The sequence below is a fragment of the Pygocentrus nattereri genome, chromosome 16 (genome assembly GCF_015220715.1).
Source record: "Pygocentrus nattereri isolate fPygNat1 chromosome 16, fPygNat1.pri, whole genome shotgun sequence".
Lineage (NCBI taxonomy): Eukaryota > Metazoa > Chordata > Actinopteri > Characiformes > Serrasalmidae > Pygocentrus > Pygocentrus nattereri.
Window position 1 is genome coordinate 3,575,532 of NC_051226.1, and position 20,226 is coordinate 3,595,757.

At 41.5% G+C, this 20,226-nt stretch overlaps 1 protein-coding gene across 6 annotated transcripts in view; it reads right to left on the reverse strand.

The window, feature by feature from the left end:
- zgc:162472 (uncharacterized protein LOC553495 homolog) overlaps nt 1-20,226 on the reverse strand; it is a 35,555-nt gene that overhangs the window by 5,662 nt on the left and 9,667 nt on the right. For 5 of the 6 annotated variants that reach the window (XM_037546028.1, XM_037546029.1, XM_037546030.1 and 2 more), the window contains exons 8-26: nt 20,060-20,193; nt 18,925-19,019; nt 18,695-18,749; nt 17,582-17,722; nt 16,694-16,858; nt 16,137-16,200; nt 13,996-14,197; nt 12,386-12,522; nt 10,387-10,762; nt 8,626-8,742; nt 6,464-6,500; nt 6,255-6,344; nt 4,166-4,949; nt 3,054-3,214; nt 2,779-2,930; nt 1,707-1,993; nt 1,286-1,514; nt 1,166-1,196; nt 139-231 (exon numbers count right to left, since the gene is read on the reverse strand). In XM_037546028.1, the coding sequence (XP_037401925.1) occupies nt 139-231; nt 1,166-1,196; nt 1,286-1,514; nt 1,707-1,993; nt 2,779-2,930; nt 3,054-3,214; nt 4,166-4,949; nt 6,255-6,344; nt 6,464-6,500; nt 8,626-8,742; nt 10,387-10,762; nt 12,386-12,522; nt 13,996-14,197; nt 16,137-16,200; nt 16,694-16,858; nt 17,582-17,722; nt 18,695-18,749; nt 18,925-19,019; nt 20,060-20,193 (3,350 nt within the window). The remainder of the gene's footprint in view (nt 1-138; nt 232-1,165; nt 1,197-1,285; nt 1,515-1,706; nt 1,994-2,778; nt 2,931-3,053; nt 3,215-4,165; nt 4,950-6,254; nt 6,345-6,463; nt 6,501-8,625; nt 8,743-10,386; nt 10,763-12,385; nt 12,523-13,995; nt 14,198-16,136; nt 16,201-16,693; nt 16,859-17,581; nt 17,723-18,694; nt 18,750-18,924; nt 19,020-20,059; nt 20,194-20,226) is intronic. The other variant, XM_037546032.1, reaches the window with a different exon arrangement.

A 20,226-nucleotide genomic window follows, 5' to 3' on the forward strand; every position in this document is an offset into this window, starting at 1 on the left:
TAGTTTCTCTGGACTTTTTATGGTATTTTTCCACAAATCGCGCAACAGATACATTAAAACAGAAAAGCTACAAAAAGAAGGGTTAATGTAATTGCAACTAGATGAAGCCTGAAAACTAAGTCCACCTCTGCCCCTTACCTCTCCTGCCCGTCTCTGGTAGCTTTCGTCTCTTAGCAGGATAAGCCGTATCCTCGCTGCTTCCATCAGCCTCAGAGCTTAATGAGGGCACCACTGGAAAGGGACACAGTTAACAGTTTGTTGATAAAGCAAACTATGACCTATGTACACTAAAAAAAAAACACAAGGGTATGTGGACACCTTTCTGAATGATGGAGTTTAGGTGTTTGTCATACCCATTGCTAACAAGTGTATAAATCAAGCACTGATGCATCACTGCGTGTCAGGAATTTCATGAATTGGGCTTCCATAGCTGAGTAGCTGCACACAAGCATAACACTATGCGCAATGCCATCAGCTGGAGTCTGCACTCTGACTAAGTGGAAACGTATTCTCTGGTGGAGGAGGGTTAACGATCTGGGACTGTTATTTATTTAAGGTTAATGGGAATCAGGTGGCGGTGTGGTGGGTGGCGCTGTTGCCTCACAGCAAGGAGGGCCTGGGTTCGATTCCCCGGCCGGGTGACTGGGGTCCTCTCTGTGTGTAGTTTGCATGTTCTCCCCGTGTCTGCGTGGGTTTCCTCCGGGTTCCCCGGTTTCCTCCCACAGTCCAAAGACATGCAGTCAGGCCAGTTGGACGTGCTAAATTGCCCATAGGTCTGAGTGTGTGAGTGACTGTCTGTGTCTGTCTGTCTGTCTGCCTGCCCTGCGATGGACTGGTGACCTGTCCAGGGTGTATCCTGCCTTCCGCCCAAAGACTGCTGGGATAGGCTCCAGCACCCCCCCGTGACCCTGACGGAGAAGCGGCTTAGAAAATGGATGGATGGATGGGAATCAGGTGACAGTCAGGTGATCCACATACTTTTGGCCATACAGCATGTATGAAATATAGTAATAGAATTTTGGTGCCATATTTGTTATGAACAAATAATGTACTACAGAACATCATCTCCATTTGACAATTGCTCATAAACCTATTTGACCGACAGGCTGGACTTAATAGACTTTCTGACCACCTTAGACAAAAAATTAAACAAAAATAGCCTTACCATGCTCAGCAAGGCCCTCCACAGCAGCTTCCTGAAAAAGGGCAGAGGAAAAAGCATTTTTTTCATCATCATCAATACAGATGAAGATGTAACACCAGGTGACAAATCTCATATTCTTACCCTCTGAGTTAAAAGAGAATGTCCTCTTTTGCTGATTTGGTTCAAGTCTTCCTCTTCGTTTTCTTTCTTTTCATTTTCTCTACTACATTCTTTGGCCTCCTCTTTTTCATCCACATCCATCTGTTTCTCCTCTTGCTCCTCTGAGACGGGCACAAATAAGTCAGGCAGGAGGAGGTGAGAGACCTGATCTCCATCTGAGCCTGGACCTCCCACATTAGCAGCAGTATTACTGAAGAAGAGAAGGGAAGAGAAGGGGGGGAAGGTGAGATGAGGTGAGGGGAATTTATAAAATATCAGCCAATAGTTTCCTTCTTTGTAAAATCTAAAAAAAGTATCGTTACTGAGACGTTGGGTCAGATTTTCTCATTTTTTCGTCCTGATGTGTCTGTGTGTGTGAGGAAAGACAGTCCCTGGAGCTCACCTCTGGGGTTCAGATGGCAGTTCTGATTTTGCAGAAAACTCCTCCCTTTCTGCAAAAGTGGATGGTACTTCAGAGAGAGACAGAATATATATAGGCTCATCAGAGGCGAGGTCAGGCTCCAGCAGGAGGTCAGCAGAATACACTTCAGCTGAGATTTCAGACGCTTCCGTAGACACACACTCAATAACCTCCTCACTAACACCTCCAGTCTTTATCTCAGATGCGTCTGAACAGTCCTGTGTGGAAACTCCTCTGGGCAGTTCCTCTGGACTTGCAGTGTGGACGGCCTATACAGGAAATACAAAGTACATACCATACCACTACCATCATTTATGGAGGACTTTTCATCCAAAGCACCTTGTACACTTTGCATTGTATGTACAAGGGGTGCTAAAGACAATGCAACTATTTGATTAATAAAAACAGGCCGGCTTGGAACTCCAGTATTATGGAGCTGGTTTCAAAAAATGGTTTAGGCCAAAACTGTAAAGTTCCAATTGTTAACAGTCACAGTTACCTGCCAGTGATATCGAAAGCACACAAATTTTGTATGAACTTGTTTCTGACTGAAAAAAGCAAAGAAATTCTGCTGAAAGTGACTACATAACTACACAAATAGGCAGTCGTGGGCTGGAGGTTAGGGATCCAGCCTCGTGACCGGAAGGTCGCCGGTTTGATCCCCAGAGCCGACAGTCCATGACTGAGGTGTCCTTGAGCAAGACACCTAACCCCCAACTGCTCCCCGGGCGCTGCGGATTGGGCTGCCCACCACTCCAGGCAAGTGTGCTCACTGCCCCCGTGTGTGTATGTGGTGTTTCACTTCACGGATGGGTTAAATGCTGAGGTGAAATTTCCCCGTTGTGGGACTAATAAGGGTCACTTAATATTTATGCAATTACATCATTACATTTAAATAGTACAGCTGACCAATAGACTTAAAAGGAGTAATAAAGCAGGGATGGGATGAATTTCGACAGGAGTGGAAAGTCACAGCACCAATGATGCTCACTGGCGTTTAGTGAAGAGTAGATATGCACAATAAATTTGCTATACCCACAACTTCATGCTTTACCATAAGAGCGTTACTCGGCGCTTCTGTTTCTGGCTGCGCTTGAGTTTGCGAGATGACTGGCTCTGTGATGATGCTAGTGGCCTCCACTGGTATCTGAGTGTCAGTTAAAGTGTCTGAAGACAACTTCACAGCAGCCTCCTTCGCACCAAGTACTGTGAAGAAATAACAGAAAGAGAAAAAGAAACCCAGAATCTGTCAGACCTTTTTTCCACCTGAAAACACATTTACTAAACTACTAAATTTCGGAGAATTTGATCCTTTCTGTATTTTCTCACCTTCTGTTGTCTGCGGTGGTTTCTGTTCAGTGTGAGGGCGTGCTGTTCTGGAGCTGCGAAGCAGGTTAGGTTTAGGTTTGGGTCCACGACACCTTCGAAGGGGCTGAGACGGCGGCACAGAGCTTTCAGAAATAGAAGAACTTGCTAAAGACTCATTACCACTGAGAGAGAGAGAGAGAGAGAATTAGTTAAATAACGGATGACACTGAACTGCAACTGTACGGTAAACTTGTCATGACAACTGTCTTAACCCTACATAAATGTTTATAAATGCTTATTCCAATAATCATTCATTATAAAAGGTACATTTGCCAATTTTGATCTGTTAGTCTTTATGACAGATGATGCTTACTGGAACAAACATTTATAAACATTTATGTAGAGTTTTGTTAGTTGTCATGACAACCTTATATACAGTAGGTGTCATACAGCCTTATGAAGAGTACCCCACAGTAAAGTGCTAATAAAGTAGGGCTACGCAATATGGACAAATAGCATGTTCTGCTATCATACTGCAACATATTTAAAAACATGTGAAACAGATTAAAATTAACCTGCACTCTGATGAAAATAAATTACTTTGTTGGATCACACAAACCCCAACAGAAACACCCATCTGGAACTGTGACTGGTCAAACATAGCAGACAATAAATTCATTGTGATTGCTTAGAGGGCTCATCTGCCTTCTCTGACAGCATTGCATCAGTACAATACTCAATAAACATTCCCAAACAATATATTATGCTAAACATGTCTCACACCAAAAATAACTCAAAATCTACTGTGCAGCCTTAAAACAAGCCCTTATAAAACATAAATCAGTAACATTACTGCTTGTAAAATCTAACTATTGCTGTCTAAATAAAAAGGGATCTCAAAAACTGTAACTTTACAGGAGAGAAGGCAAAAACTTTCTTTAGTTTAACGTCATTGTAATGAGATTTTTTGTAATTCTGGTCCATTTCTATTGATCCGTTCATCATGGAATTTTGATACAGTGTAAAGCACGTCTGCTCTGTTGATGCAGAAAAATTAAAACGAGAAAAAAACGTAAATACAGGTTTTTCTTTGGACAGCAAAGACTCAAAACAAGCATTAACATGTAGATTACCTTAGTGGCTGCTGCTGTTGGAGCCTCTGCTCTCCTGCCTCCATTTTCTCTTCTTCCACACATATTTCTACTTCAGAAACTTCACCCTCCGGCTTTTCTTCTCGGCTCACAGATGCTTTTGGGTCAGGCAATGCTGAGCCGTTTTCCTCTAACTCATTCTGAGATGTCACAGCAGGTGTGTGAGCAGAATCTTGTTCATTGTCTTCAGAAACTTTTTCAGACTCTTCGGAATTTTTTCTTTCCGAAGCTTCCATCGGGTTACGCTCAACCATCTGGGCTTCTGCAGTTGTTTTAACTGAAGATGTCAGGGAAACGACAGTGGATTTCTCTACAGTCACAATGCCTTTCGCTGGGGAAATCGGCTTCTGCTGCGTTTTTATGGATCTAGAGGTTCGACCCAGGTTTGGTCTGGGTTTGAGCAGACGGTTCCTACGCATGCGTGAACCAGTTTGCTCTGAGGTTTTCATTTCTAAGTTGTTGCTGCTTGGCAAAATTTCAGTTTCCTGTGGACTGATTGACTCGTTTGTTGAATTGGAGTCTTGCTGATAAGGTTCTGCAACATCAGCTCTAGAAATAACTTGGTCAAGATTATCCCCATAGACGTTACTAGCCGGGTCAAGACCCTCCTTGCATTCTGATGCGACACTGACGGAAGGATCAGAGATCACCACCTGACAGCTTTCGTCTCCAACCTCTGAGTGTTCAGTCGTTTCTAAGACGACTTCCTGCTGAACGTCCTGTTGGACAAAACGTGACGGTTCTTCAATGATGATGACATCCTCTCCTAAAAAAAAAAAAAAAAAAAAAAAAACTTCTCAGGTGTAGTTTCCTCTGTGGGTGGGGAACACATGCTCCCCCTCCTCCCCACCCCCCATCCATCACTTTCAAAGTAAGCTAGAGGTTGTAACTGATACATTATACCACAGATATACAAAGATCAAACCTAACATTAAAACCACATCCTTGTTCCACTTGTCGTGTAGGTGCTCTTTGTAGTTCTACAAGTTCAGACTGAAGACAGAGCTTCTCTGATACTTTGGTTTGCCCCCTTTCAACCTGTTCTTCAATGGTCAGCACCCCCACAGGACCACCATAGTACAGGCATTATTTGGGTGGTGGATCATACTCAGCACTGCAGTGACACTGACATGGTGAAGGCATGCTAATGTGCGTTGTCCTGGTCTGAGTGGATCAGACACAGCAGGGCTGCTGGAGTTTTACACCCCAGTGTCACTGCTGGACTGGGAATAGTCCACCAACCAAAAATACCCAGCCAACAGCATCTTGTGACCACTGATGAAGCACTAGAGGATGACCAACACACACTGTGCAGCAAGTTTCTGTGGACCAAAAATGCTGAGTGTCTAATAGAGTGGACAGTGAGTGGACAGAAACTCCAGCAGCACTGCTGTGTCTGATCCACTTGTACTAGCATAACACACACTAACACACCACCACCACATCAGTGTTACTGCAGTGCTGAGAATGATCCACCACCCAAATAGTACCTGCTCTGTGAGGGTCCATGGGGGTCCTGACCACTGAAGAACAGGGTAACAGAGTATCAGAGAAACAGATGGACTACAGTCTGTAACTGTAGAACTACAGAGACCAGCTATACAGTAAGAGGAGCTGATAAAGTGGACAGTGAGTGTAGAAACGAGGAGGTGGTCAGAATGTTCCGGATGATTATTGTATAGATCAGTGAGCTACTAATTTCCAAGGTTACACCACACCAGCTTTAATGACTACGCTACACCTATTCCTATAGTTACGTTACACCCATTTCCATGATTACAGTACATGCATTTTCATGCTTACTCTATGCCTGTATCCATGGTTATTTAAACCCATTTTCCATGGTTACTCTACACTCTTTTCACTGGTTACTATACACCTGTTTTAGTGCTTACTCTACAACAATTTCCACTGATACACTGCCCCCCATTTTCATGCTTACACTAGAACCATTACCACAGTGACACTAGGAGTAAGACACACCATTTGACTTTCTAAACGCTATTATGGTGAAGCAGGTAAATGCTGAAGAGGCAAATAAATGTGTTTCCAATATTCAAAACCATCTTGCCTGTGCTGGGTGCCTGTATTGCTGGAGTCATTTGACCAGAGGCTCCGATGGTCAGCAGTGTCCTGGCTGCTTCAGCGTAACTCTCAGACACTGAAAAGACACACAGGGAACAAAGTTATATGTTGAAAGAAAAAAGTTACTTCAAAGATAAAAAAAAAAGCTCACGCTGTTTTACTGGCTAGTAAAAATTATATTAGATGAATTCTTACCTTCCATGTGTTCTGGATCCAGGAACTCAATCACATCCTGCAACAAAAATCAGACACGCACTTGGTTATCTCAGGATGATGAGTAGGACAGAAACCAGGAGAAAAAAATTGTTTCCTCGTGTCTACTGTATTTGATCCAAGCAGCTGAATCAGAACAGCGAAAACAATAAAAACGGTGAGCCACTAAACTCTAAAAACACTAAAACAAATCAGCGCCCATTAATTATGATCTTTTCCAATGAATGCGATGACCAGTTCAGTGGATCAGTGGATCTGTGCTAGTCTGGGTCCAGGTATTAAAGTGTTGGTAATGTACAGTGTTTTAACTGAAGTTTTACTGTATCTATTAACTGGAGTGTGAAGATTTTCCAACACTGGCATGATGTGGTGGTGTGTTAGTGTATGTTGTGCTGGTCTGAGTAGATCAGACACAGTAGTGCTGCTGGAGTCACTCACTGTCACTGCTGGACTGAGAACCAAAAATATCCACCCAACAACGTCCTGTGACCACTGATGAAGCACTAGAGGATGACCAACATACACTGTGGACCAAAAATGTAGGAGTGTCTAATAGAGTGGACAGTGAGTGGACAGTGTTTAAAAACTCCAGCAGCACTGCTGTGTCTGATCCACTTGTACCAGCTCAACAACACACCATCACCACCACGTCAGTGTTACTGCAGTGCTGAGAATGATCCACCGCCCAAATAGTACCTGCTCTGTGAGGGTCCATGGGGGTCCTGACCACTGAAGAACAGGGTAACAGAGTATCAGAGAAACCGATGGACTACAGTCTGTAACTGTAGAACTACAAAGTGCACCTATGTAGTCAGTGGAGCTGATAAAATGGACAGTAAGTGTAGAAACAAGGAGGTGGTCTTAATGTGCACATAATTAATGTGCGGTTTTTCAATAGGTGGGGGTCATAAGCACAGGTCAAGCAGATTCATTTGACAAAGCATCTCAAGGAAGTTCTGATATGCACATTGTCCATTTGGGAATAAATGAGGCAATTTATGTGACGTTACTATTCACATTCATATTTACTGCCCTTTATATTGTGTGTAAATGTCATGATTAATGAGCCAGTAGAAATGGCCCATAATTACTTTTTTGAAGTGCTGTTACATTCATTTACATTAAAAGTGAACATTGGGTCTCATTCACCAAACGTTAAATCCACTTATACAGTTTTCACAAAGATTCTGACATTCAACAGTGTTTTCTTAACACTTTCTTATTGTGTTTAGGTAAGGACAGAAACTACACACTCAAGAGCACAAAGGTGTGAACAGTTCTGTGACTTCAAAACACGTCAAGAATCTGACGTAAACTTTTTCTTAGGACCTTTCTCAAGAGCACATTTAAGAAAAAAAAATTAGGAAGATATTGGTGATTTTTTACCTTCTCATGTAAATTACCATTTAGGTAATATGAGGTTCTGTTCCTACCAGAACAATTAATTAATTGGCTAATTAATTAATTAAGTGACCCTTATTAGTCCCACAACGGGGAAATTCCACCTCTGCATTTAACCCGTCCGTGAAGTGAAACACCACATACACACTAGTGAGCACACACACACTAGGGGGCAGTGAGCACACTTGCCCGGAGCGGTGGGCAGCCCAATCCACGGCGCCCGGGGAGCAGTTGGGGGTCAGGTGTCTTGCTCAAGGACACCTCAGTCATGTGCTGTCGGCTCTGGGGATCGAACCGGCAACCTTCCGGTCACAGGGCCAGCTCCCTAACCTCCAAGCCCACGACTGCCCCAATATTCACGTATATGCCGTGTCTAAATCATCACATACTCTACAAAGTCTGAGACGAGCGTTATTAGACGTGCAGCTGGCACGAAGTCAGCTGTGTGGTATAAGCTTCCACTACTTGTTAGCTGCATTAACTCTGGAACATGTATCAGGGCAATGCATCATGCGATTTCTTTTCCCTGTACTATAAGTAGCGTAATGCACCACAGTTTAGATTCTTTTAATCGCGTTATCGCCACTGACAAAAGAATTATGTTACATCTTTCAAACATTTTAGCCACCTAAGTACATCGTTTAAAACCATCTGTCTGTTCTGTTTGTAATATCAGCCGATATCTTATTAAATCTGATTTTTAGCCGAAGCCCACAGGCTCCCGGAGCTAAAAGGCCACTTACGACAAGCAGGTCGAGCTGATGCTCACAGGGCACAGAGCCTCTCTCACAGGAAGACTCGGGACACACAGCATTCTGGGATATTCCCAGGACATCAGGTACATTCACAGATATGTCCAGCTGGGAGCACATGGGTAATGGGTAATGGAAGAGGAAAGGACAGGAGAGGGTTGGGCAACACATGGCATGGATAAATGCGGTAAACATAAAAAACAGGCTACAAAACAAATGTAATGTGAAACAATTCACACAGTGGAATGAGTAAAACAGAACAAATGATATAAAAGAAAATTTGAAATAAAATCTGTAATTGCCTACATTTCTGCTCATGCAGAGAACTGCTTTTCATGCAGCACTGGGAACCGAATGGGAAGTTATGTGCATGGAACGCATTTTTAACAGAGGACTTAATACATTTTCGACCATTATTTGATTAATCTGACTAATATGCCTTCTTTGGTTCCTCTCCTTCTGCAGCCACCGTGAGTCAAAGGTATTGTGGTTGGGATAGTGTAGTGGTTAACACCTCTGCCTTCTACACTGTAGACTGGGGTTCAATGCCCCGCCTGGGTAAAACACCCTACACTATACCAATAAGAGTCCTTGGGCAAGACTCCTAACACCGCCTTGGCCTGCCTGTGTAAAATGATCAAATTGGAAGTCGCTCTGGATCAGAGCGTCAGCCAAATGCCAGAAATGTAAATGTAATGTATGTTTGTGTGATGAGAGTCTTCTCGTCCTTCAAAGTGCAACAAAAAGACAGAAGCCACATCGTCCCCTAGACTTACTAGAGTGGACTGAAATGTCAGAAAGACTAAAACATATGGACAATAATAATCTAACGTTTTTTATCGTTGTCCTCATCAACTGTTAACTAAGCTACAACAATTAGTCAACAAAGTTAATTAATGGGAGCTTAAAGGGGAATTCCACCAAGTATAAAAATTTTGATAATTTATAAAATAATTATCGCTGCTGTCAGAAGGAAACCTTATATCTCCATTTTTGTCTTTTTCATGTTTGTGACACAACTTGAAAACGCCTGTTGGCCTCTACATTGCGTGTACATTTCATTAAGAACGGACCAAAAGAAACAGCCCAAAATTGCCTGGAAAAAATCCTGGTTCCACTCACTTATGTTAAAAGTAAGGTATTTTCCAGAAAGTTCTCATTTTGGAGATACAAGGTTTTCTTCTAACAGCAACATTATAATAATCATTGATGAAACAAGTCAATCGCATATATGTATACAAAGTCAGAGCGCTTTGACGTGAAATGATTAATTCCAGAGAAACCCAGAGATTTCGACTTCTTTACCATGGTGGTGGTGATGGGAACCAAGGGTTATGATGCAAATACAATTTATTTATATTTCTTAGATTATATTATTATAATAATATTACATTATATTTATTTATATTATACACACACACACACACACACACACACATATATACATATGTAGATAGCTTTTAAGAATTTTGGAATTCCCAACGGCTGCATGCCATCAACTTAAATAACTCTTTATAATGATGTATAATGTTAATAAGACCTATTCGGTCATTGCTTCACAGAGCTTTAAACGATTGTGGCAGTATGAAGGAACAAACCGAGAGAAAACCACAGGAGCCATAACAGTTCAATTAGTCAATTAATCAAATAATACTTGATGGATTAATAAATAATAGAAATAATCGTTATTTGTTACTCTAGTCTTCTTCAACTAATAATGCTCGACTATATGCACACAGCTCTCTCACTCACCTCTTCCATGGTTTCCTCCACCTCTGTGTGGACCTGAGGCTGAGAGCGCAGGCCCATCGGCACAAATGCCTGGTTCTCCTCCTCCGCTGCATTTGAGCGATACTGCTCTTCATCCTGAGTTGTGTCATAATCCTCTTCATCGTCATCATCATCCTCTTCAGCCGCCGAGGCCCTTAACGTCACCAGCCTGGATTTGCCTCTCCTGGGCATGCCCCGTTTGAGGGTGGGGCCCGGCTTCTTTCGGGCCTTGCTGACGGAGTTATTTGAGCTTGGAGCTTTAGATGGAGGAACGGGCAATGACTCCGGCTCCTCTTCTTCATCTTCATCTGCTGTTGCGCGGATCACATGCTGGGACAGCTTGGGTATCCTCCCTGACCTGAGACAATACATTAATAAGTCAATCGATGACTATAAAACATCTTCTCATTAAAATGGTTTTCTTCTAAGTAAACTGCCATGATTTGAACGTTGGCAGCTGGTTTTATGTAGTTAAGAGGAGTGACAAGCCAAATGAATCAGAGTGAACGAGGGAGAACGATATGCAGACTACCAATCTTGACACTGATGACAAAAAACATCGGTGTGAAATTTTATTTTCAAAGGATCGTTAACTTAAAAGAAGAAAAGTCATCTTTAATGCTCTGTATTGTTTATATTGTCATTCCGACAGATGGCAAAAAACTTGAAGTGTACGAGGCGACTAAGGTCGCACGGTTTTACTGAACTGCAAAAAAAAGAAACTGCCCATCCTGGCCGGCTACTCCCGCATGTACTGGCTGCTAACTCATTCGCCACAGCAACACTGACACTAGCTTCAATGGCAACAAATTGTTTGTTATTATAATTCTTTTGGAGATGCCATTTCTAGACTGTTAATGAAGTTGTGCACACATCAATTGAGGTCTTCTATGTTCTTCTGTTTGAGAGATGAGTAAGAATGCAGTTTTGCCTCCAATCTCTTGGGAAATTGGGCAAATATTCAGATTCACAAATATGGTACACCATATTGTGAAGTTTTTCAGAAGTATTCTGGGGATAGTTGCAGTTTCTAAGCTATAAATGAATGAATGAATTAATTAAGGAGCAACTATGTGAACAGCTTTGCTACAGCATCACCCTGAGGCAGATCACTGCTGCAGCTCTAGTTAGTTAAGCATGCCAAAGAATGCCAAAGCATTCACAATGATTTTATTTTCAGGGACCCCCCCAAAATTTTGATTTTGAGACATTCAGGGGGTCAAAAAGTTTAATTAGAAGGTCCATGGCCCCTATTTTGCAACTTGGTTTTTCCTAGAGGCTCCCATTTCACAGTAGTACCACTTCTACCTGATCTAGCAGGGCAGAAATTTCACAAACTGACTTGTCGCATCCTGTTACAGTGCCACGTTTAAAGTCACCGAGATCTCCAGTACGACCCATTCTACTGCCAGTGTTTGTCTATGGCACTGCATGGTTATGTGCTGGATTTTAAACACCTGTAAGCAATGTGTTGTTTAAACACCTGAACTCAATAATTTGAAGGGGTATCCCAATACTTCTGGTTTTATACGCAATAGATCACGTCAGGCTCCAGTCCTGGCAGGCCAAAACACTGCAGACTGCCTCATTAACACATCTGACTCAGCTCATCAGCTCATTAGCAAGGCCTCTAAACCGACTTCAGGTGAAGGTGAACGCTCTGCAGCACTTTGGCCCAGAAGGTCCCCAGTTTGATGTGCCTGTAATAGATGTGCTTTTTTACTCAGAAGAGTCACCCAGAGTTAATTTGGTGAGCTAGTGCTCTGTGTCTAGTTCTGTATTCTCTGTTGGTAAGACTGAATTTTCTGTTGAAGAAGCTGTTAGTGGATGCTGTGATGCGAGTGAGTTTTGTGACTGAACATTTTAATTTTTTTTTTTAAACATCTAGACTGACGTAGCGACATCTGACACTAAAAAATAGCTAAACATAGCTGTTCCTCTTTAAATCTATAAACTACAGTGTTGCAAGTGGTAAACCCACCTGGTTGGCTTGTTGAGAATGTGCTCCTGAACTGCAGTGAGATCAGGCTCCTCCTCTTCCTCTGAATCCTCCAACCCACAAGCAATGATATCAGCAGCGATCCTTTTCTCTTTCTCCCATACTGAGGCTGAGGAGACCTGGAGGACAGTTCAAAAAGGAGGATTTCTCTGGTACATTTACATTTTACACTGACAGCATTTGACAGGGGCTTTTATCCAGAGCGACCTACAATTTGATCATTTTATACAGGTAGGTGAAGGCAGTATTAGGAGTCTTGCCCATGGACTCTTATTGGTATAGTGTAGGGTGCTTGCTTAGTAGGCAATGGTAGTGTTGGGAGTCTTGCCCAAGGACTCTTGTTGGTAAAGTGTATGGTGCTTGCTCAGTAGGCAATGGTAGTGTTGGGAGTCTTGCCCAAGGACTCTTATTGGTATAGTGTAGGGCGCTTGCTCAGTAGGCAATGGTAGTGTTGGGAGTCTTGCCCAAGGACTCTTGTTGGTAAAGTGTATGGTGCTTGCTCAGTAGGCAATTGTAGTGTTTGGAGTCTTGCCCAAGGACTCTTATTGGTATAGTGTAGGGCGCTTGCTCAGTAGGCAATGGTAGTGTTGGGAGTCTTGCCCAAGGACTCTTATTGGTAAAGTGTATGGTGCTTGCTCAGTAGGCAATGGTAGTGTTGGGAGTCTTTCCCAAGGTCTCTTTCTGTGTGATAACAATACCAAGCAGTATATCTTAACTTACTTGAAGCTCAAAAAAGCAGGTGTGTCCATTGGAATCAAGTGATCTACTTCATATGGATCCACAAAACAAACTAATGGATTTATTCATAAATTGGAAACAAATGCTATCGTTTAATTATTAAAACAAAAATAAAGAGGTTTAAGAATACTGAGAAGCAAACAGCAGACTTCCTACTACTTTATAAAACTGCCTTAATGCCTTTTCATACATAATGACTAGTGGATACTTAAAACCCAGGATCATGCGACAGGAGAAGAACTAAAGCACGTTTTTAAAAGGTCATTTTAAAAATGTCTTCATAAAACCATTCTCGAGATGTAAACAAAGTCATTCACTGTAGTTTGATGTGAAATGGTTCCTTGAAGAAACATGTACCATAGATGTGGTGGTGAAGAGAACCAGTGGTTGCAACATCTACAGTTCAAAAACAATCAAAAACCACAGATAAACCTAGACGTGCCAGACATTCTTATTAGTTAATAATGGCAAAATGGCAGCAAATCTGGGAAAAAAAATGTTTTCTTTAGGTATGATTCCTTCAACATGCTTTAGGCCAAAAGCTCATCTCTAAATTCTAATAAAACAATGTCTCAGACATCACGTAACATATGTGTAACCATTTCATGCAATAGCTTTCGATGACGTTGCGTTATTTCTTTGGACGCCTGGTTTCCATCACAACCACTGTGAAGAATTCGGACACTGCAGGTTTCTCTAGAATGGAGCATTTCACACCAGCCCACACGATCAGCTGTTTGAAGACGGCAGCCAACTGATTAAATAATTGGGATCAGGTAGCTGTGCAATTAAGACTGTACTCAAGAAACCAAATGGGATGCTTTGCCTTAAAAAAAAACAGGGTGACTTTGTACCTTTGAACCTTTTTCCTTCTGCTTCTCCTCCCCTGTTGAGGTGTGTGTGTCCTGAGCTTTCTTTAGGAGGGCTGGTCCCTTGTTTCTCCACTTCCGCTCCAGGTTAGGCAGCGCTCTCTGGGCTCGGCCTTTCAGCTGAGCTGGTTTAATGCCAGAACTCGCCAAATCTGGTTTCTCCACGGTCACATTCGGCTGCTGCAACCTAATCATATGCATCATTAACAGTCTGATCATATGTTTTCACATTTAACCTGATCACTATGGCGAACCCTAACAGTGACCTCCAGCGTAAACTTAAATTGTTGTAAATTAATGAAAGAAACCAAATGTAAAAACGTCAGTGCAGGTTGTAGGACAGTCAATATCTGTTGTACATCTTTAAATTTTTCTTTTGGAAAACTTACATTAGTGATTCTTTGAAGTAGAGCATTCGTTCTGATATATCACTAAAAAAATCTCAACAAAGATTTTTCTCTTTGCAAAAATGAAAAAGTTCAAAAGTAACAAGAGAACTAATAAATATTATTTATTTATTATCGAGAGCGTTCTTCCGTCATCTTTTAGTTTTCCGTGGAAATATAGATGAACAAACTCGTAATTAATTGCATGATTCACTGTGCAATATATCACCACCTGCTGCTGTAACGACACTTCCACTATGATATTGATGCAACTCCCTGTTATGTCTGTACTCATTGTGCTTTTAGTCTACCTCAGACCACTCAGCGCCTGCTCTCATGTAAATACAACAAATCTGTATTATATACCATGTAAATCTGCAACTAGATATACTTTGTTTCTACTCTGCACTTTTTTCTTATACTTATGTCTATTTTTATTTCTATTTTTTATTTTCTGCGTAGTATATCGCTTCGGTGGGAACAAAACCTCGTATTTCCATTTTCAACATTTTTCAGTTTTTGACATAATTTGAAAATGTCTGCTGTTTCGTGATGAATGGACCAAAAGAAACTGCCTTAAATTGCTTGGGAAAAAAATTCAGGTTTCATTGACTTGCATTAAAAGTAAAGTATGTTTTTTCCTTCTCTTGTAAAGTTACCAGCTTAAAGATACAAGGTTTTGTTCCCGACAACAGCCATTTGTAAGTTTATGTGAATAGAATTTACAACCATTTGTCACTGTGTCTGTACACTGTGGAATTAGACCTCTGACTTTAACCCATCTGTGCAGTGAAACACCCACAGACATACACACTAGTGAACACACACACTAGGGGGGCAGTGAGCACACTTGCCCGGAGCGGTGGTCAGCCCTATTCACGGCGCCCAGGGAGCAGTTGGAGGTTAGGTGTCTTGCTCAAGGACACCTCAGTCATGGACTGTCAGCCAAGGGGATCGAACCGGCAACCTTCCGGTCACAGGGCCAGTTCCCTAACCTCCAGCCCACGACTGAAATTATATGAGTTGCTATGGAAACACTGCAATTTCCCTTTGGACCAATAAAGTTCTTTTTATCCATCTATCTAAGGTATTGTCATAGGAACAACTCTTTCTTCAGCAGATTCTTTTGACACTCTTAAGCGGGCAAAGAGATTAATGACAGATTCCTCTCATCCAGCATACCATCTTTCCCAACTACTTCCTTCTGAGAGTCACTGAGCATCTTTAAAAACCAAGACAACCTGTTTCAAGAACAATTTTCCCCTAATTTTATGATTATCCTACACACAGTGTTATATATTGTACTGTATAATGATTATGATCATGATTATTAGAGGGATGATATGACAGTATTATCATGGTATATTACATCATATCTAGCTTTCCTGATCATATTGCAGGTCTAATTAGTACAAGAACTGCATGTAACCTAAAAAAGACGACTAATTAAAAGAGACTAAAATATTTATACCACTTATAGAGAACCTGTAAACAACAACAACAACAACAACAACAACTGCATAGTAACAAGTTAGCAGCCCTTTACGGCATCATACCACAAAACTGTTACACTCACAGTTTTTAAGGGTTTTTTTTTCCCACTACTGTATCACCTTGTATTGTGTCTTAACAAAATTATTTATTTATTTATTTATTTTACCATGAACCCACCTCCAATTATTATACTTATAAAGCATAATATTCCTTAGTGTGTGGCTACAAGGCACTACAGGCACATACCTGTCCACAGGTGATTGTCCTTCAACTGCACTGTTTTCAGCATCTTCTGTATCAGCCACCTCAGCTAAAGATAAATCAGGGACATAATTAAGAGCTGATCTGGGTACAAGGACCTCTGGATTTTTTGCTATGTTGCATGTTTTTTCCTTTCATTTCTAAAAATAGGCAAATTCATGAAAAAGATACAAATACCAGTTAGAGTTATAAAAATAAGAATAAATGTATGTTGTAACTGCATATTTATTTCTCTCTTGTAGCTCGTGGCAACAAGCAGAGAAATTCTGTGAAAAACATTAGCGTTTGTTAATATAGTTACTCAAGTAATTTGCAAGTATGGAAAAAAAAAAAAAACAATCAGAAAACATCAGAAGTGCTGACTCAAAACTGTCGACACAGAATATAAATGGTATATTAACTACTTATATAATTTAGCAATTGTGTAATTAGATTAAAATGGTGTAGGAAAACATCAATGAGTAGATTTCTACAGGCTAGTGTCTTTATTTATCTGTACAAAGATGATGTTATAACTGTTCTCCCTGCTGCCTGTAGCACACCTGCTTTGTTTGTATCATTCTTCGCACTTTTCCTCCGGGGTGTGATGGGAGTGGTGGTGCTCCCTCCATCGTTAGAGACGCCCTCATTCTCCTTCTCTCCTTCCATCACATCACTGCCCGAGCTTTCCTCTTCTGAGCCTGAAGAAGAGCAGACCTTCTTCCTCACTGCAGAGAGAAACTCAAATTCAAAACTAGGGCTGGACGGTTTGTTAATCAATGATGTGACACTGGCCTTAATATTGCCACAAAAAGTGGCAATATGTAAATGAGCACTTTAACAAATCACAGGGTTTTTACTGAGTGCTTTGTGCATCCTGAACAAACACAGTTCCAAAGAGGTTCTGAGGGTCAGGGTGGGACAAATCCCTCCAAAGCCATTAACAACGTAAATTATTTTGGTCAAAATAATGCAGACCCATCTTTAACCACGTCACATTACAGATGACTGATTAAACTTCAAGACACGGTACAGTATTTAGTGATACAGTTGCAAAACTAATCTTCTTTCTTCTTCTTCTTCTTTCGGCTGCTCCCTTTAGGGGTCGCCACAGCGGATCATCTGCCTCCATCTTGCCCTATCCACTGCCTCCTCTACTTTTACACCAACCATCTCCATGTCCACCTTCACTACATCCATAAACCTTCTCTGAGGTCTACCTCTTCTCCTTCTACCCGGCAGCTCCATCTCCAACATTCTTTGCCCAATATATCCACTATTCCTCCTCAACACATGTCCAAACCATCTCAACCTGGCCTCTCTGGCTTTATCTCCAAACTGCTTTATCTGATCTGCTCATACTAATATGTTCTCCATATCATGTCACCCTACATAGAACAGGAGCAGTAAAGTAGATGTACAGGCTCAGAAGGTACACATTAACAACTCACCTGTTGACTTTCTCTGTGGGATGCGAGGGACTTTGGGCAACTTGGATGTGTCTTTTTTTTTCTTGCGCTTCTTTTCCTCGTCTTTGAGGATCTTCTCCAGCAGGTTGTTGAAGAAGTCGAGATCCAGGCGCCGCCTTTCCTCTAGAGGGAGAATGAATTTCATCAGGTTAAGTCACAACAGCAAGAACTTCAGTCCCAATTTATTCCTGGTATTATTAGATTTTTATTAAGTTTTATTAAGTATTTAAGTTTAACTACGTTCTGCATGTGCGTCACATCATAGTAAAGTTTATAACGTTCAACACGGCGGAGCAGAAACTGGTCAGCAGAGGACACAAAGTTCATGCTCTGATCTTTAAAAGACGGCGGTGGGACGGACGTCCAGCTTATGTGTCTCAGAACACGACGTCTTCTTCTCGGCCGTCTTTAATAAGCACGTGTGAAGTACTCAGTCTTAATCTGTAATCAGGACGTATTCAATCAGACTGGCACAAATCTTTGCATGTAAACACAGCCAGTATGCCATACAGTGTCAAAAACCACAGAAGCAAGTGTTTTAGAGATTACTCAACAACTCGTTGCGGTCTGACATGAGTGTCTGATTATTTAGGCAAACAGTTTCCATCACTTCTACATTAGACTCACAGCCGTAGTGCAAAACTAAACTTCACACACCAAACATGCTTTGGCTGATTAACTACATCCAAGTTGCATATTACAAATAATTTACATGTTGCAACTAAAAATGACCAAGAAACTTTTGATCACAATGAATTTTCCGAAAGACAGTTAAACTATAATAAAGTTCAAGCCTAAATTGGTGAAACTGGCTGATTGATCTTCCTTCCTAGCTGTTGAGCTCGAACATCTTACCAGTTAAAAGTTAGAGCAACTGTCATCATTTGACTCCGCTTTCTTTAATGTACATCTGCCTCGACGCAACTGATAAAAATGCACCCAATTAACTTCCAATTAACCCAATTAAAGGATTGTTAAGGCTGAACGGTGAACGGTACAGGAATTACATCCTTTTTTATACCTAGCCCTTCATTTTTAAGGGATCAAAAGTAATTGGACAAACTAACAAACTGAATCGCAGTACATTTCACTTACTGAATGCCTTGTCTATTCTCCAGGAATTGGCTCTTTCTTCCTTTTTAAACTTGTTCTGGGAAAAAAGAAACACCATGGAAAAGATACTGCAGCTGAAATCTACCCGAAATAACACCCCATAGATATGATGCATTTTGATGGCTGTCGTTGTGATGAGCTTTAGTTCAGACTTAAATGGTTCCTTTGCTCTGCTACATTCTTGATTAGCTTCCACAGAAGAGACTTCTTACCTTAATCTCTATACGAGCACGATGAGGGAACAGCTGGCCAATCATGGAGAAATCTGTCCCCACCATACTGATGGCCAAGAAAAACATGTCCGTCTCTAAAGAACAAACCCAAGAAGAAAGAATTACAACTAGATGGTCAAAAATGTCCTACAGATTCAAAAGACCTACATGGTAGATTTCTTGTATTTTTTTTTTCCTGAGCTTCACATTTACATATATCCATAATGAAAATAATCACAATTAATTTTACATGATCATTTTCAAACTATTCTTTATCCCTTAGTATTAATCAGGCTGCTTTTGGCACTGTGCCTTCTGGGCTGATATATGTAAATGATCTGTTATGACTGGCTGCCTCGTATTGTACCTGTTTCAAAAGCCGCCCAGGCTGAAACACTCTTTATAACTTCAGTGTGAACGGGTGGAGCCAAACCCCTGTGAGCTGATGTAATATTGTTTTTCATAACGTGAAAACAATGAGTTCAAAATAGCTTGTTTATTCAGTTTATATTACAAATATAGACTGTATAAGTAAAAGAAAGTGGGGGCAGTCGTGGGCTGGAGGTTAGGGAACTGGCCCTGTGAGTGGAAGGTCGCCGGTTCGATCCCCAGAGCCGACAGTCCATGACTGAGGTGTCCTTGAGCAAGACGCCTAACCCCCAACTGCTCCCCAGGCGCTGTGGATAGGGCTGCCCACCACTCTGGGCAAGTGTGCTCACTGCCCCCTAGTGTGTGTGTTCACTAGTGTGTATGTGGTGTTTCACTTCATGGACGGGTTAAATGCGGAGGTGGAATTTCCCCGTTTGTGGGATTTAAAAAGTATCACTTAACTTAGTTCAGCAGTTTCCATCTTTGAGTAGCCCTGCCCAGCACATTTTGGTGTTGCTGTTGTAATACACCCAATCCAATTAAACAGGCATAGTTTCCCAAAAAGCATCTCAGTGTTACAGTAATTGGAGAGGGCGTTCAGTGTGATGCTCACTCTACCATCTTTGTGTTAAGACGCTTTCGGGAAGCCCAACTGATTAAGGAGCCCTTTCTGATACAAACCAGGTGTCGGAGCAAGAAAACACTAAAATTTTAAGGGCTACTCAAAGACCAGCACAGGTTAACTCTGCATTAGCTGTATTCTGACCTCTGTTGGACCAGGGCTTGGTGTAGGTGCCCTTTCTGAAGCTGGAGTAGGTTGTAGTGGATCCACGCTCAAATATGGGGTCCCTCTCCTCTGCTGGATTCGGGCCTTTAACTCTCAGCACCTCCACAGTTAAACTACACAGAAACACAAATGAGAAGCACAGCACT